We start from the raw sequence: 12,690 nt of genomic DNA, 5'->3' as shown, positions 1-12,690 counted from the left end.
GAGTCAATGCCCTCGCCATTTTACAGATGATGCCCAGCTTCTGTCCCCACAGGAATGTCCCTGCATTAACCCTATTTCACAAAGAAACTGGAGCCTGGACAGCTGACGCGATTTGCTTAAGGTCAGTCACAGTGTGGATATGGGAGGGGCTGTTTGGTGGCGCCTGGGGGAAGAATGAGGAGACCTCCTAATACGAGGGGAGGTGAGTGGGGGAAGAATGAGGGGGGCATGTGGGCACTGTGGATACTTACCAGTGTGCTCCGCTGGGCCTGGGAGAGCTTGGTGGCCACGAAGTACTGGACAGGGGCCAGTACAATGATGACAGCCGCTCCAATTAAGGCACTGATCCCAAGGATGTAGTAAAGGAGAATCACACCCACGATGATCTGAGGGAGGGTCATGGAGATGAGTTCCCTTTGACCTGGGGGCTGCCCTGCCAGGTCGTGTTGACGTTGTTCAGTCGCTGAGTCGTGTCCGACTCTTTGCGACCCCATGGACTGTAGCCCGCCAAGCTCCCCTGGCCGTGGGATTTTCCAGGCAAGAATACTGGAGTGGGTTGCCATTTCCTTCTCTAGAGAATCCTTCCAACCCAGGGATCGAACCTGCATCTCCTACACTGACAGGCAGATTCTTTATCATTGAGTCACCAGGGAAGCCCCTGCCAGGGTGTATTGGCAAAATCTGCACCCCATCCTCGACCCCACTACCCCAAAGTGGGACATGCCTTGGTGTCCAGCCTTCCAGAGTTTCCTGGGAGAAAGAAGAGGAGGTGTGACAGTGTGATTTCAGAAGGAGGGATTAATATGATGGGTTCTCACACAAGCAGAGAGTTTCTGGACTGGCAACTAACTACATTTATCTGCAGGCCTGACTGAGGCATTCACTCTTTCCAGGTCTACTTTCCAGATGGAAGTCAGTCTCAGAGCCAAGGCTGCACAAAGAGTGACGGTACTTTTTGTTCAGTTTGCTGCTTATCAAGGTTGATGTTTCACTCTACTGGAAAAAAGCGATACTTGAGAAAAGGGGTAAAAGAACTGTATCCATGCCCGACAAAACCAGTCCAGGGTCTGAGAGTTTACTTTTTATTCTAATGTTCCTGGTGTCTTTAATTTTTAATGAATCTGGTAGGTATTCTCTAAAAAGAGAATTCATTCTTCTTCTAGCTTTATGTAAGTGATAGCCAGCTTCTGAATATTGATGAGAAGTGTAAATTACTCTTGCCAGCCCCCAAAGCCTCAAGATGACAATTTCGCAGGTTGCCTTCAAAGGCAGACACTTCTAAATTCAGAGCTTATTCTAGAAGAACAGATGTGCTGTCTTCCTTAATTGAAAAAAAAAAATGGTTAGGTTGGCCCTGCGCTGCCTGAGCCCTCATCAAATTGGCACTAAGCTCCTGCGCCGTCTCAAGGACAGAGGAGTGGGTGGTTGACTCTGTAATATCTATTAATTACAGAACGCATCCTCCATTAGCGGGTTCTTAGGGGCTGATAAATGACCCCTTTACCACCTGCCTCCCAGTGTTTAACTGATGTTAAACGCTGGCATGGTTGCTCAGAGGAGCACATTAGGGAACATTCCTACTCTTCCTAGAACCCACTCCCATTGTTATTCTGGAAAATTATCCTTGGCATCCACCCTTTTCATTAGCTGTCCTCATTTGGAGGCAATCAGGGTGTCGTTCGGCAGCTTGGGTAAAGATGGACACCACAAAAACTCTTAGAGCACGCCCAGAGCACTCCCAGGGCCCCAGCTGGGTGCAGCTATCTGTACCCACCACCACCTCCAAGGCTGGCAGCTGCCGGGGCAGGAGGTGGGGCAGGAGCTGGGGATGTGACCACAGCCATCACCAGGATCATCCTCATACTTCGCCCACCCCATGTCGTGCTCCCCAGACCCTCTGTCTGCTCTGCTCTTCTGCAGGGGTCTGAACGGACCATGTGGAAGAACACACCAGAAACCAGGGATTCAGAGTGCCCAAAGCAAGTGTGGGGAATAAAAGGACTATTTTATCTCCTAGTCACAGGCCAGTTGAGCAATCTTGGGTAGTAGTGGGGCGATCACAGTCCAAGAGTCGGGAGCCCTGAGTTTGAATGCAGTCCCAGCATTTACTGGCTGTGGAGTCTTGAGTTTCAGCTTTTTCATTTTTAAGGTGGTGATTTTAATTGCCCACTTAGCAGAACTGTTGTGAAGATTGCATGCATGCATGCTAAGTCGCTTCAGTCACGTCCGACTCTTTGCAACCCTATGGACGGAAGCCCTCCAGTGTGCTCTGTCCATGGGATTCTCCAGACAAGAATTCTGGAATGGGTTACCATGCCCTTCTCCAGGGTTGTGAAGATTAAATGAACATATATGATAAGCACATGTATAGTACCTGGTACTTGGCTAATGACAAGGCGGTTGATCTCCTTATTAAAAGTAAACAAACAAGCCTCATGGGAACTCTGTCACTAGGGAACCACAGAAAGGATAGACCTGGGTATGGTGTTGCTACCAGCTTGCTGGGTCGCCCAGGGTAAGGCCCTTGCCCTCTCTCAGATTCCAATGCTCATGGGATGAGGTGGCACAGAGTTCCCCACTATGGGCAGGTTCCTTAACATAGTTGTCCATAAGCTTCAGGGGGCCCACAAAGCGCCTGAAATTGTAGGCAAAACGTGTGAATGCATGTTTGTTTTTCTGAGGAGAAAGTTTTGTTACATTTTCAAAAGTAATGACCTACATGGAAAAAGAATCTAAAAAAGAGTGATATATGTGTATATATAACTGAGTCACTTTACTGTACACCTGAAACTAACACAACATTGTACATCAACTATACACCACTAGAAATTATATAAAAGAAGTATATGTAGATCAGTGATGTGTGGAGCTGGGGGCAAGGATGAGAACTAACTCATCCAATGAGTATGGGTTTCTTTTTTGGGGTAATGAAAGTGTTCTAAAATTGTGATGATGTTGCATAATTCTGTGAACATGCTAAAACCCACTGAATTGTGCACTTTAAATGGGTGAATTATATCTCAATGAAACTGTTATTTAAAAGGCTTTTGTGATCAAAAAAAGATTTCAATTGGGGAGAGCCTTTGGGGATGAAGGAATGGGACTCTCGAGCTCTTTTCAACACCATCAAAAGCCTCGTGTCCCCTGTGGATAACCAGGCTGTATATGGAATCCTGAGCCGGTTGAAGGGATTATATTAGTTCTGGTGGTAATACCAGGTCTTGAGGGCTGGTCAAAGCTCTAAGTGCAAAGGTACAGTCTTTGAGGAATTAAAAACAAAAAAATCAAGGACTTCCTTGGTGGTCTGGTGGCTAAGATAAATGCAGGGGGCCTGGGTTTTATCTCTGGTTTGGGAACTATAGCCAACAGGCTGTAACTAAGGGTTCGCATGCCACAATGAATATTGAAGATCCCGTGTGCCGCAACTAAGACCCAGCACAGCCAAATGAATAAATAAATATTAGAAAATAAATGTAAAAAACCTAGAAAGTCAAATGATACTTCATGATAAATAAGTACAGATAAGTAATCAGTGGGGGCTTTCTCGGTGGCTCAGCAGTAAAGAATCTGCCTGCAATGCAGGAGACTCTGGTTCAATTCCTGGGTTGAGAAGATCCCCTGGAGGAGGACATGGCAACCCACTCCAGTATTCTTGTTTGGAGAATTCCCATGGATAGTGAAGCCTGGTGGGCTACAGTCAATGGGGTCACACAGAGTCAGACACAACTGACGCGACTAAGCAGCAGCAGCAAGTAATCAGTAGAGGTAAAAATTCCTACCTAACTTTCCTCCTACTATGTTGTGAGGGTTAATTACACAAGTGAGAGAGGCTGGACAGGCCAGGCGCAGGGCAGGGGTTACTAGTTGTTAGTAGCATTAGTATTGTTAGCAGTGGTCCATATGCAATAAACGCTATTAATAATAGTAACCAGGTTTGTAGCAGGTTTGGTGGACAAAATCTCCTGAAATGAGTTGTTCAAGGGAAAACAAGTGAAATGATAAAAGATAAAATGGTAAATCTTAGCAGAGTGGAGGAGGCACAGGGGTGTGGGTGTGAGTTAGTGGTAATGGGGGATGGCATATATGGCTGTTACCATTATCAGAAAATCTGTTATCAGATTTTCTGCCCTACATCCAATCTTGTCTAGAAGGAAATGGCAACCCACTCCAGTATTCTTGCCTGGAGAATCCCATGGACAGAGGAGCCTGGTGGGCTATAGTCCATGGGGTCACAAAGAGTCCGACACGACTGAGTGACTAACACACTTCTTCCAATCTTGTCTAGCTGCCTCCCTATACAAGCTTCTTCTATTTTCCTTTAGTGTCTCTTAAATACAAACTTTGAGTTTCCCAGGTGGCTTGGTGATAAAGAATCCGCCTGCTAAGCAGGAGACATGGGTTTGATCCCTGGATCAGGAAGATTCCCTGGAGAAGGAAACAGCAACCCATGCCAGTAATTCTTGCCTGGGAAACTCCACAGACAGAGGAGCCTGGCGAGCTACAGTTCATGGGGTTGAAAAATAGTTGGACATGAGTGAGCAACTAAACAACACTCTGTGTCAGGCTCCCTGGTTGGTGCTTTGCTTACATTATCTAACTGAATCATCAGAGCAACTCCAGAGAGTAGGAATCTTTCCCTTTTTCACAGATGAGGGAACTGAGGTTCAGATAGGTTAAGTATCTTGAACCCAGGGAGCCTGTAGACTTTCTGGGATTTTGGCTTTTGACCTGAGCACCAGAATGAAGATTCACCCCCAGGTACAGGACAGGAGTTACAGACTCTGTGGTGGAAGAGCTCAGGATGGGAGAAGGAGCAGACGAGGCCAGAAGTCAGTAAACCATGCCAAGGATTCTCATTCTATTGTCGGAGGAGAACGCGCCTCCTCCAGAGCCAATCTCAAAAGTTGTCTGGCTTTAGAAAATGCCATGTTTTAGATTTCCAAAATTAAAACAGGCTTATTGGAGAATTTAGAAACAAATAAATTAAAATTTTGTAGGGCTTCCCTGGTGTCTCAGTGATAAAGAACACACCTGCCAATGTAGGACACATGGGTTCAATCTCTGATCTGGGAGGATCCCACGTGCCATGGAGCAACTAAACCCGTGCACCACAACTACTGAGCCTGGGCTCTAGAGCCCTGGGAGCTGCAACCGCTGAACCCTCATGCCGCAACTACTGTAGCCCACAAGAGAAGCTATCAGAATGAGAAGCCTGTGCACTGCAATGAACAGTAGGCCCCACTCACCACAACTAGAGAAAAGCCCGCACAGTAACGAAGACTCAGCACAGCCAAAATTAAATAAAATTAAAAAAAAAATTAATTTCTTTAAAAAATCACTTGTAAGCCCCCATGAGGCCCTTTAGTTCTTTTTTCCTGCGTGGATCTGTTCAAATGCATACATATGTGTATTCCAATTTAGCAGGAAGCACACTGTGAATACTAAAAACACATCATGTTTTTAGATACATATTTTCAATACTAAAAACACATCATGAACACTTTTCAATGTAACAACTTTTATGTCAAAGTGTTCTACACATGATTATTCTGCAGTGTTTTTTTAAGGTTGGCTGCATTTTGAAAGTCTTAGTAACCATTGTCTTCTTTGATCATCAAGAGAGATGCCTAGACCCCTTGGAGAGTGTGAGGCAGTGTAGACACCTAGGATACACCCCATGGAGATCCCAAGGAGGTGAAAGGTATAGGTAAACATGGAATGGAAGATGAGAGGCTCTTAGCCACTGGGCATGCACCAGCAGATTCCGATTTTGTGTCTCCCAACAACTCGCAACAAAGCACACATCCCTTACCTGTACTGGCATGGCCCAGAGGTTTGGGCACAAGAAGAAAAACCACATGAGCTGGTTGGTGTCGATGGCTACCAGGTTACAGATCTGCCCAGCTGTCATTTCCCCCATGGATAGGTTGGAGGTGGACAGGTGCATAATTTTATTGTAAATCTTGGTCTGGAAATGAGAGTAGAGTGTTTCACGTTTGTCATCATCAGCCCTCTAATCACCACTCCAGATGCCATGTGTCCCTAAAGTGCCAGGGGCTCTTCAGGAATCCCCCCCATGGAGCCTCAGAGCAGCCCTGTAAAGGGCACTGTGTGACTGTTCCAGTTTTACAAATGGAGCAGCTAAGGCTCAGAGAGGTAAAAGGCTTTGACAACAGTCCAAGCAAGTCAGAGAGGCAGCATTCCCATGAGGAATCTACACCAGCATGACAAGCTACTTGCTCAGCAAGTAGGACCTTTCCCTTGGAGGCAGGACTTAATTGGCTTTTAAATCTTAAAAGCAGATTGTCATGCCCAGTTGTATTCTTGATTTACTGGAGGCCAGTGGAAAACATACTTGAGAGCCATAAAAATGATGAAAGGTGGCAGCTATCTGTTTTAATGTGGCTTCTTCAATGGGGAAAGGGGTTTGCTCTGGGGCTAAATCCTGTCTTAATTGAGCCTTGAAATAAATACAAGGATTCAGCCTGGGAAGGTCTTATGTGAGACAAATGCGTATGTCGATCAGCCCTAGCACTCTACGGAGTCCAGCCACCCCCGAGGACCTTGTTCTGTCTCTCCAGGGCACGTGAGGAACAGCCATGGTAATGGCTTCCCACAAGCTGTGAACCTAAGAACTCTATGTGCAGAGCGACTGTGCCTCCCAGAAAGATGGCAATTTTCAGGCTATGTGTCCCGAAACAAGAAAAATGCATTTCTGTCTTAATGACTTGGGGATGCCTGCTCTTGAAGGAAATTCTATTGTGCATTCTGTTGTAAGGTGGATTCCCAGACCTTAATTCATCTTTTGTGTAAAGCCAGGCTTTTTCGTGGGGCAGGTCTGCTTAAACCATGAATTTCTGTCTTTTTTGAGTTTATGTACACCATGGCTGAGGTTTAAAATAATGGCAGTGACATTTTTTTTGACAGATCTAGGCTTATCTAAGTTATATACAATCGATTTTTAAAGAATAGTAATAAATCTAGTTTCAGTAAAGTAGGAACGTAAGTAAACTAACAAAGAAAGCATTACTAAGTAAAGACAAGCATTCACAGAATTACACAACTAAAATCTGTTATATGCCAAAAATTATATACAATACAGGAATTTTTCTTCATAACCTTTTGTGCAAGAACTGTGGTTGTTCTCAAACTCACGAAGACATAAATCTTTATCTATAGATTTCTGTAAATCTTTGAAAGGAAGAATTTTTTTTCTAATTTGTTCCCATAATTAATGCCAGCATTTTCTTTTGGGGACATAATGAATTAATCTTTCTTATTCATGCAAAATATTCAGACAGTTTAATAAAAACAATTACATGCTAATACATTAAAAAGCCATATTTGGCTCTTTTAGCATAATTGGAAAATATTAGGTTAGAGTGTGATTTATGACAGAAATAGAAAGTAGATTTAATTACAAAACTGCTTGGCTACAAAAGTGCCTGCTGTTTGTAGTGGTATGTGCCTGCCTATCACTGGAAGGCTCTGAACAGAGATTGGGATTTTAGAAAGGTTTTCTGAACTTGCAATAGCTTGGTTCTCCTAGATCTGAACCCCTATGAGTCTTAAGAGTTTTATATTTTTCTGGGATCTTTCCATCATTCTCACATGATGACCTTCATGAGGAAATGGCTCCGCTTTTCAATGAAAAAGCATTGGAGATGGACAGGGTTATCATGCACAGCTTCACAAGTTGTGTACTACACAACTCCAGGGGGCACCATTCACATGGACTAGACCAAGATAACCAGAGTTTGGACCTTGACACTGTCCCCAGCCTAGGCTATACCCTTCTCCTTAGTCCCTTTTCTGCAGTGCTTCTGATCCTGGCTCCCAGAGAACCAGTCAATGTAAATGATTTTGACGAACATTTCTGAAGAATGAGGCAGCTTTGGGATTTAGTCACAACCTCTTAGTATTCTACTGACTTCATGGGAATTGCTGGGTACGGCAGAATCTACTAGCTGTTGTCCCCCGCTATCCATTCTCTTCTTTTCATAAGAAGAATTTGTAGAAGAATAAAGCCACACTTTCTAGCCTCTCTAGGTGTAGCCATGTGGCCAACTGCTCCCCAACAGGATGGGAGAGGATCTCTGCAACTTCCACATCATGATTTGAAAAGAAGGCAGCCTCCCTCCTACTGTCCCACCTTTACTCTTGTTGGTTTAAATGCAGACACAATAGTGGCGATATCCATAGTCACATTAAACCGTGAGACAAAGTCATGTGAGAAGGCTGGCAGTGCAACAGTGCAGAAGGAGCCAAGATCTCTGATGACTGTGTATCAGCCCTGACCAAACATGAAAGACAAACTTCCATCCTGTTCAAGCCACTATCACACTGGGTCTCGCCATTCTAACAGTGGAACTAAAATTCTAATGAAAACACCGGGGCTCATCACTACCTTGCCTAAAGGGTCTCTGAATCCTTCCAGACCTTAATCAGCCTTCCAACAGACTCTGAGGAGGAAGTCACAGCAGGCAGTAGCAAGAACTAGACCCAGGGACTTACCAGGCCAGATATGTCCCTCTCATCGCGGCCTGAGATTTAAGAGCTCAAATTGATCTTGGTCTGGTCTGAAATTGCTCAGTCGTGTCCGACTCTTTGAGACCCCATGGACTGTAGCCCACCAGGCTCTTATGTCCATGGAATTCTCCAGGCAAGAATACTGGAGTGTATTGTCACTCCCTTCTCCAGGGGATCTTCCCAATCCAGGGATTGAACCTGGGTCTCCTGCATTGTGGGCAGATTCTTTACCATCTGAGCTACTCAGTTTATCTATTCGTGGTATGTCAAAGACGCTTTTTTGTAACCAAAGAAGACTGTCCAGTAGCAGAGCCCTGGAGCAGTATTTGTAGAAGGATTCTGAGGCTGCACTTGCATTCAGCAGGAAAAAGTTCTGTGATTGATTAGTGATGTCTGTCCCACTTCGAGGCTAAGCAGCTGACATCTCAGATCTAGTCCAAGGCAGAACTAGGGCTGGAACTACTACAGTTCCAAGGCCAGCCCAAGGCACTTTCCACTGTGTCACACTGCCTTGTCAATGATTAGTTTCAAAACACTGTCAAAGGACAACAAAACAATAAATTCACAGCGGAATCATTCTTGAGTGTTCATGAGGACACATAATGTGGTCCTTATTGCAAAGTGAAAAGATAATCATTCAAGTACCTGTATTGCTCCTCTCAAGTTAATTCCAGTTTCAATGGCGACGTAGTAAGATGCTTGCAGAAATGTCCTTTGCAGTAGGAGGGCAAGGAACAGAAGCACGGCTAAGACATAGGCATTAGCAAGGAACTCTTGGGATGAGACAAAGTAAACTCCGAGAAACTGTGTCTGTTGGAAAGAGAAATTCAGAGGTAGCTGTCATTGCCAGCAAAATGTCTGCCATTAATACCTGTTATGGGCCATAGAGGCATTGTTATAGGATTCTCCATGCTTGCAAGCCTTGTACAACTGTTTATGAGTGGAAAAATCAGGCTAAACATTCTTGTAACTATAGGGAGGGTTGCCTATACTCTCTCCATCAACCCACTTAGGTAAACAGAATGTGACCCATTTATAACCTTATGTCCATAAATATGATTCTCAGCTTTGTGGACATGAGGCCAGGGGATTTCACTCTGAATGGGGCAAGAATAAATAGAGCAAATCACAAAGCAGTCAAAACTAGAACCACTGAAACAGATCGCATGAGATGTATTCTCTGCTACAAAAGTGGAATCAGCTGAGATTTTGTCTCACAGTCACCAACAGCCTGCACTGTAGAAATTTCTGGGAAGAAAGATCAGCAGAAAACATGGCAGTAGTGCTCCCAGGGAGGGATGGGACCGCATCGCCTGTAATGGACTATTTAAGACCCAAGCACCCCAGTCTTGTGGGCTCCTGGGACCTCCTTTCAAATGGAAGGCTTTCTGAACCTCCAGCAAGATCTCAGATGATAAGCAGTGTGGGGGGGGACGACCAAATGGTTTGATTTTGTTGCTAAAGATACCAGAGAACAACAGCACATCTGTTTCTAAATTCAGCATCAACAGCTCCCAGGAAAACTTTGATCTTGATTAAGTACATCGTTCCACATCAATGTTTCCATGAAGACACAGCTCACCCCTTTCTGAGACTCTGCCCTGAACTCTGCAAGTGCTTTGGAAGGTTGTGGGAGCTGCTGCTGCAGGGTAAAGAGTGGTGGGAACAAAATGATGAGAAGGAGCCTGAGTGCGTATCCACACCAGGATCAGGCTGAAAGAGTCAGGATTCTAAGTGGAGCCCTTTTCTAGAGTCAGAAATCCCTATATTCTGGATATAGACCTTTCTGATAGTAGGAAAGATTTGTCCTCTTGGTTCAATAGGACCCTTCAACCAGCTCTCACAGGAACATGGAGCTGGTTCTGGTTACAACTATATCGCCCTTCCTCTGTGGGACAGGGTTGCTCCCTTTTGGGGACAGCAGGAAACAGTTGCAGGGAAAACTGAGGTCTCTTAGAAAGAGGGTCCTACTGAAATTTGAAGCCCCTGATTCTGTCTCATGTGTTAAAGTACAAGGGGGAAAGTTGGGGGGGGGGTGGGGAGGGAGAAGGAAGAGAGCAGGGGTTGCTGGAAGCAGCAAAATGAACCTTAAAATTAGGCTGCTGAGTTTGAGACCTGATCTTACAGGGAAGCAAGGGGCAGGGCCCAATGTTTACCGGGTGCAATGCTCACAATACCCAATGAGAAGCATACCATCATTAGACCAATTTTATACATGAGGAAATGGAGTTTCATCATGGTTAAGTGGCTGGCCCAGGGTCATACGCTGATAAAGGAAAAGATGTGAACATGAAACCATGTGATGCCAAAAACACTACCATAGATCCACTACCTGAGCTTCATCCAACATTTTAACTTTGAGTCTCCTACTGTCAGCTGCAAGCTGGTGACCTTGCAGGGACTGAAACCTGCCCACTTGGCTAGTTCTGGGTCCAAAATGAAGGCATCTGGTCTAGGGAAAAACCTGGTCCTGTTTAACATGCCTTGGAATTCTTCTGTTCTACCAGCTTCTGTAGAGACCCAGCTCTGGAGAATGGAGTCCGTTATCTTAAAGCCACAAAGCACATGGTGGGGATTTATCCCAAAGGAAATAATTTAACATAATGAAATAGCTGTATGTGCAAAGATGTACTGTCTCTGGGTTAGAGTGGGCAAAAATCCATGTAAATGTGTAACTACAAGGGATGATTAAGTATATTATGATACTCATGGGAAACACTATGTACCCAAGAACACCAATCATTATGAAAGCTCTTAAGTAGCATGGAACGGTTCACATTCACTATGTCACAATGATCAGAAAGCACATAGGCTGCAGAATGAGGGCTAGAAAAATCAACCGATCTCATTGTTTAGGTTACAGGCTGTGTGTGTTCTTTATTAAATGCACTCATCAATATCTGTACATTTTCCACAAAGCAACAAATTCCCTTTTTAGAATTTGTTGGAATTTTTGGTCTAAAGGAAAAGCCTTGCTCCCTTTCCCCAAAATGCACACACCCTAGGGTCAGAAATAATATTTATTTGGGTCAAGAGTTCTGTGACCTGTTAAAATGAAAATCAGCTTCCAGGTGTAAGTCATTGGGTCATTTTTTTGATCTCTCTTCAAAGAGACAGCATAAAAGAGATAGGGGCCAGAGTAGCTACCTTTTAATTAAGAAGTAGGTACTAGACTAGCCAAAGAGGCCAGGGATACTGCTTATGAATGGCAAGCCCTGGGAAGCTTCAAATGGCTGTCAGGGCACTGGCATCGCCCAGCACCTTGACAGCTGGAGAGAAAGGCCAAGGACTTACAACTTGACATTTGGTGGGTGGAAAATGCTTTGGAAGATCAGATGCCCTTGTCTCACATTTTCACAAGCTCTCAGGGAAGAAATAGTGTTTGTTTTCAGGGGTTTTCATAGTAGCACTCAATAAATATATTTTAAAGTAATCAATGCATATGAACTTCATCTCCCATCTACTTTTTATAGAAGCTATCCATTTCCCTATTTTTCAGTTGAGCCAATCAAGGCATGCAGAATGTAAGGTCCCAGCTCTAGAAGGCCCTGGTAAAAATGTTGGTAACTGTCTCTGACCGCTTATAGACCAAGGCACCCACCCATCCATCTACAACCATTTGACATGGTAGTTTAGGGTTTGAGGTTAGCCCATATCTGAGTTCAAGTTCTGACTCATTATGTTAGTGACTGTGTTTTTAGTAAGTTCCTCAACCTCTCTGAGCTTCAGTTTCTTCACATGTAAGATGAAGCTATTAAGGGTTTCTACTTCAGAGAGCTGTTATGACAATTCAGTGTAACAATGTAAGTAAAAGGTTTTCTTAGGACTTCCCCAGTGGTCCAGTGTTAACACTCCACACTCCCAACACAGGGGGCATTGCCTTGATCCTTGGTTGGGGAACTAAGATCCCACATGTTACACAGTGTGGAAAAATAAAGATTTGTATACTCAGTATATGGTAATATCTGCATTTTTCATTGAAAAATCATTTCTCTTGTGCTTCCGGGGTGTCAGACTTGGAGCTGGGCACACAGAAGTCAGCCAATGCAGATCCTGTCTTAGGGGACTCAGGGTCAAGTTGAAGAAAAAGAAAATGGGTGTTTTGATGGTGCAAACATAGGATATTACAGAGCACGGAAGAGAAGCATCTAATTCAATCAG

At 44.4% G+C, this 12,690-nt stretch overlaps 1 protein-coding gene across 12 annotated transcripts in view; it reads right to left on the bottom strand.

Annotated features, from left to right (window-relative positions):
• ABCC8 (ATP binding cassette subfamily C member 8) overlaps positions 1–12,690 on the bottom strand; it is an 80,743-nt gene that overhangs the window by 47,388 nt on the left and 20,665 nt on the right. For all 12 annotated transcript variants that reach the window (XM_081541461.1, XM_081541469.1, XM_081541464.1 and 9 more), the window contains 3 exons: positions 9,175–9,339; positions 5,813–5,968; positions 252–386 (listed from right to left, as the gene is read on the bottom strand). In XM_081541461.1, the coding sequence (XP_081397587.1) occupies positions 252–386; positions 5,813–5,968; positions 9,175–9,339 (456 nt within the window). The remainder of the gene's footprint in view (positions 1–251; positions 387–5,812; positions 5,969–9,174; positions 9,340–12,690) is intronic.

Source organism: Giraffa tippelskirchi, chromosome 11, assembly GCF_054371585.1.
Source record: "Giraffa tippelskirchi isolate mGirTip1 chromosome 11, T2T-mGirTip1v1.2.pri, whole genome shotgun sequence".
NCBI lineage: Eukaryota > Metazoa > Chordata > Mammalia > Artiodactyla > Giraffidae > Giraffa > Giraffa tippelskirchi.
This window is presented reverse-complemented; position numbering and strand designations above follow the sequence as displayed.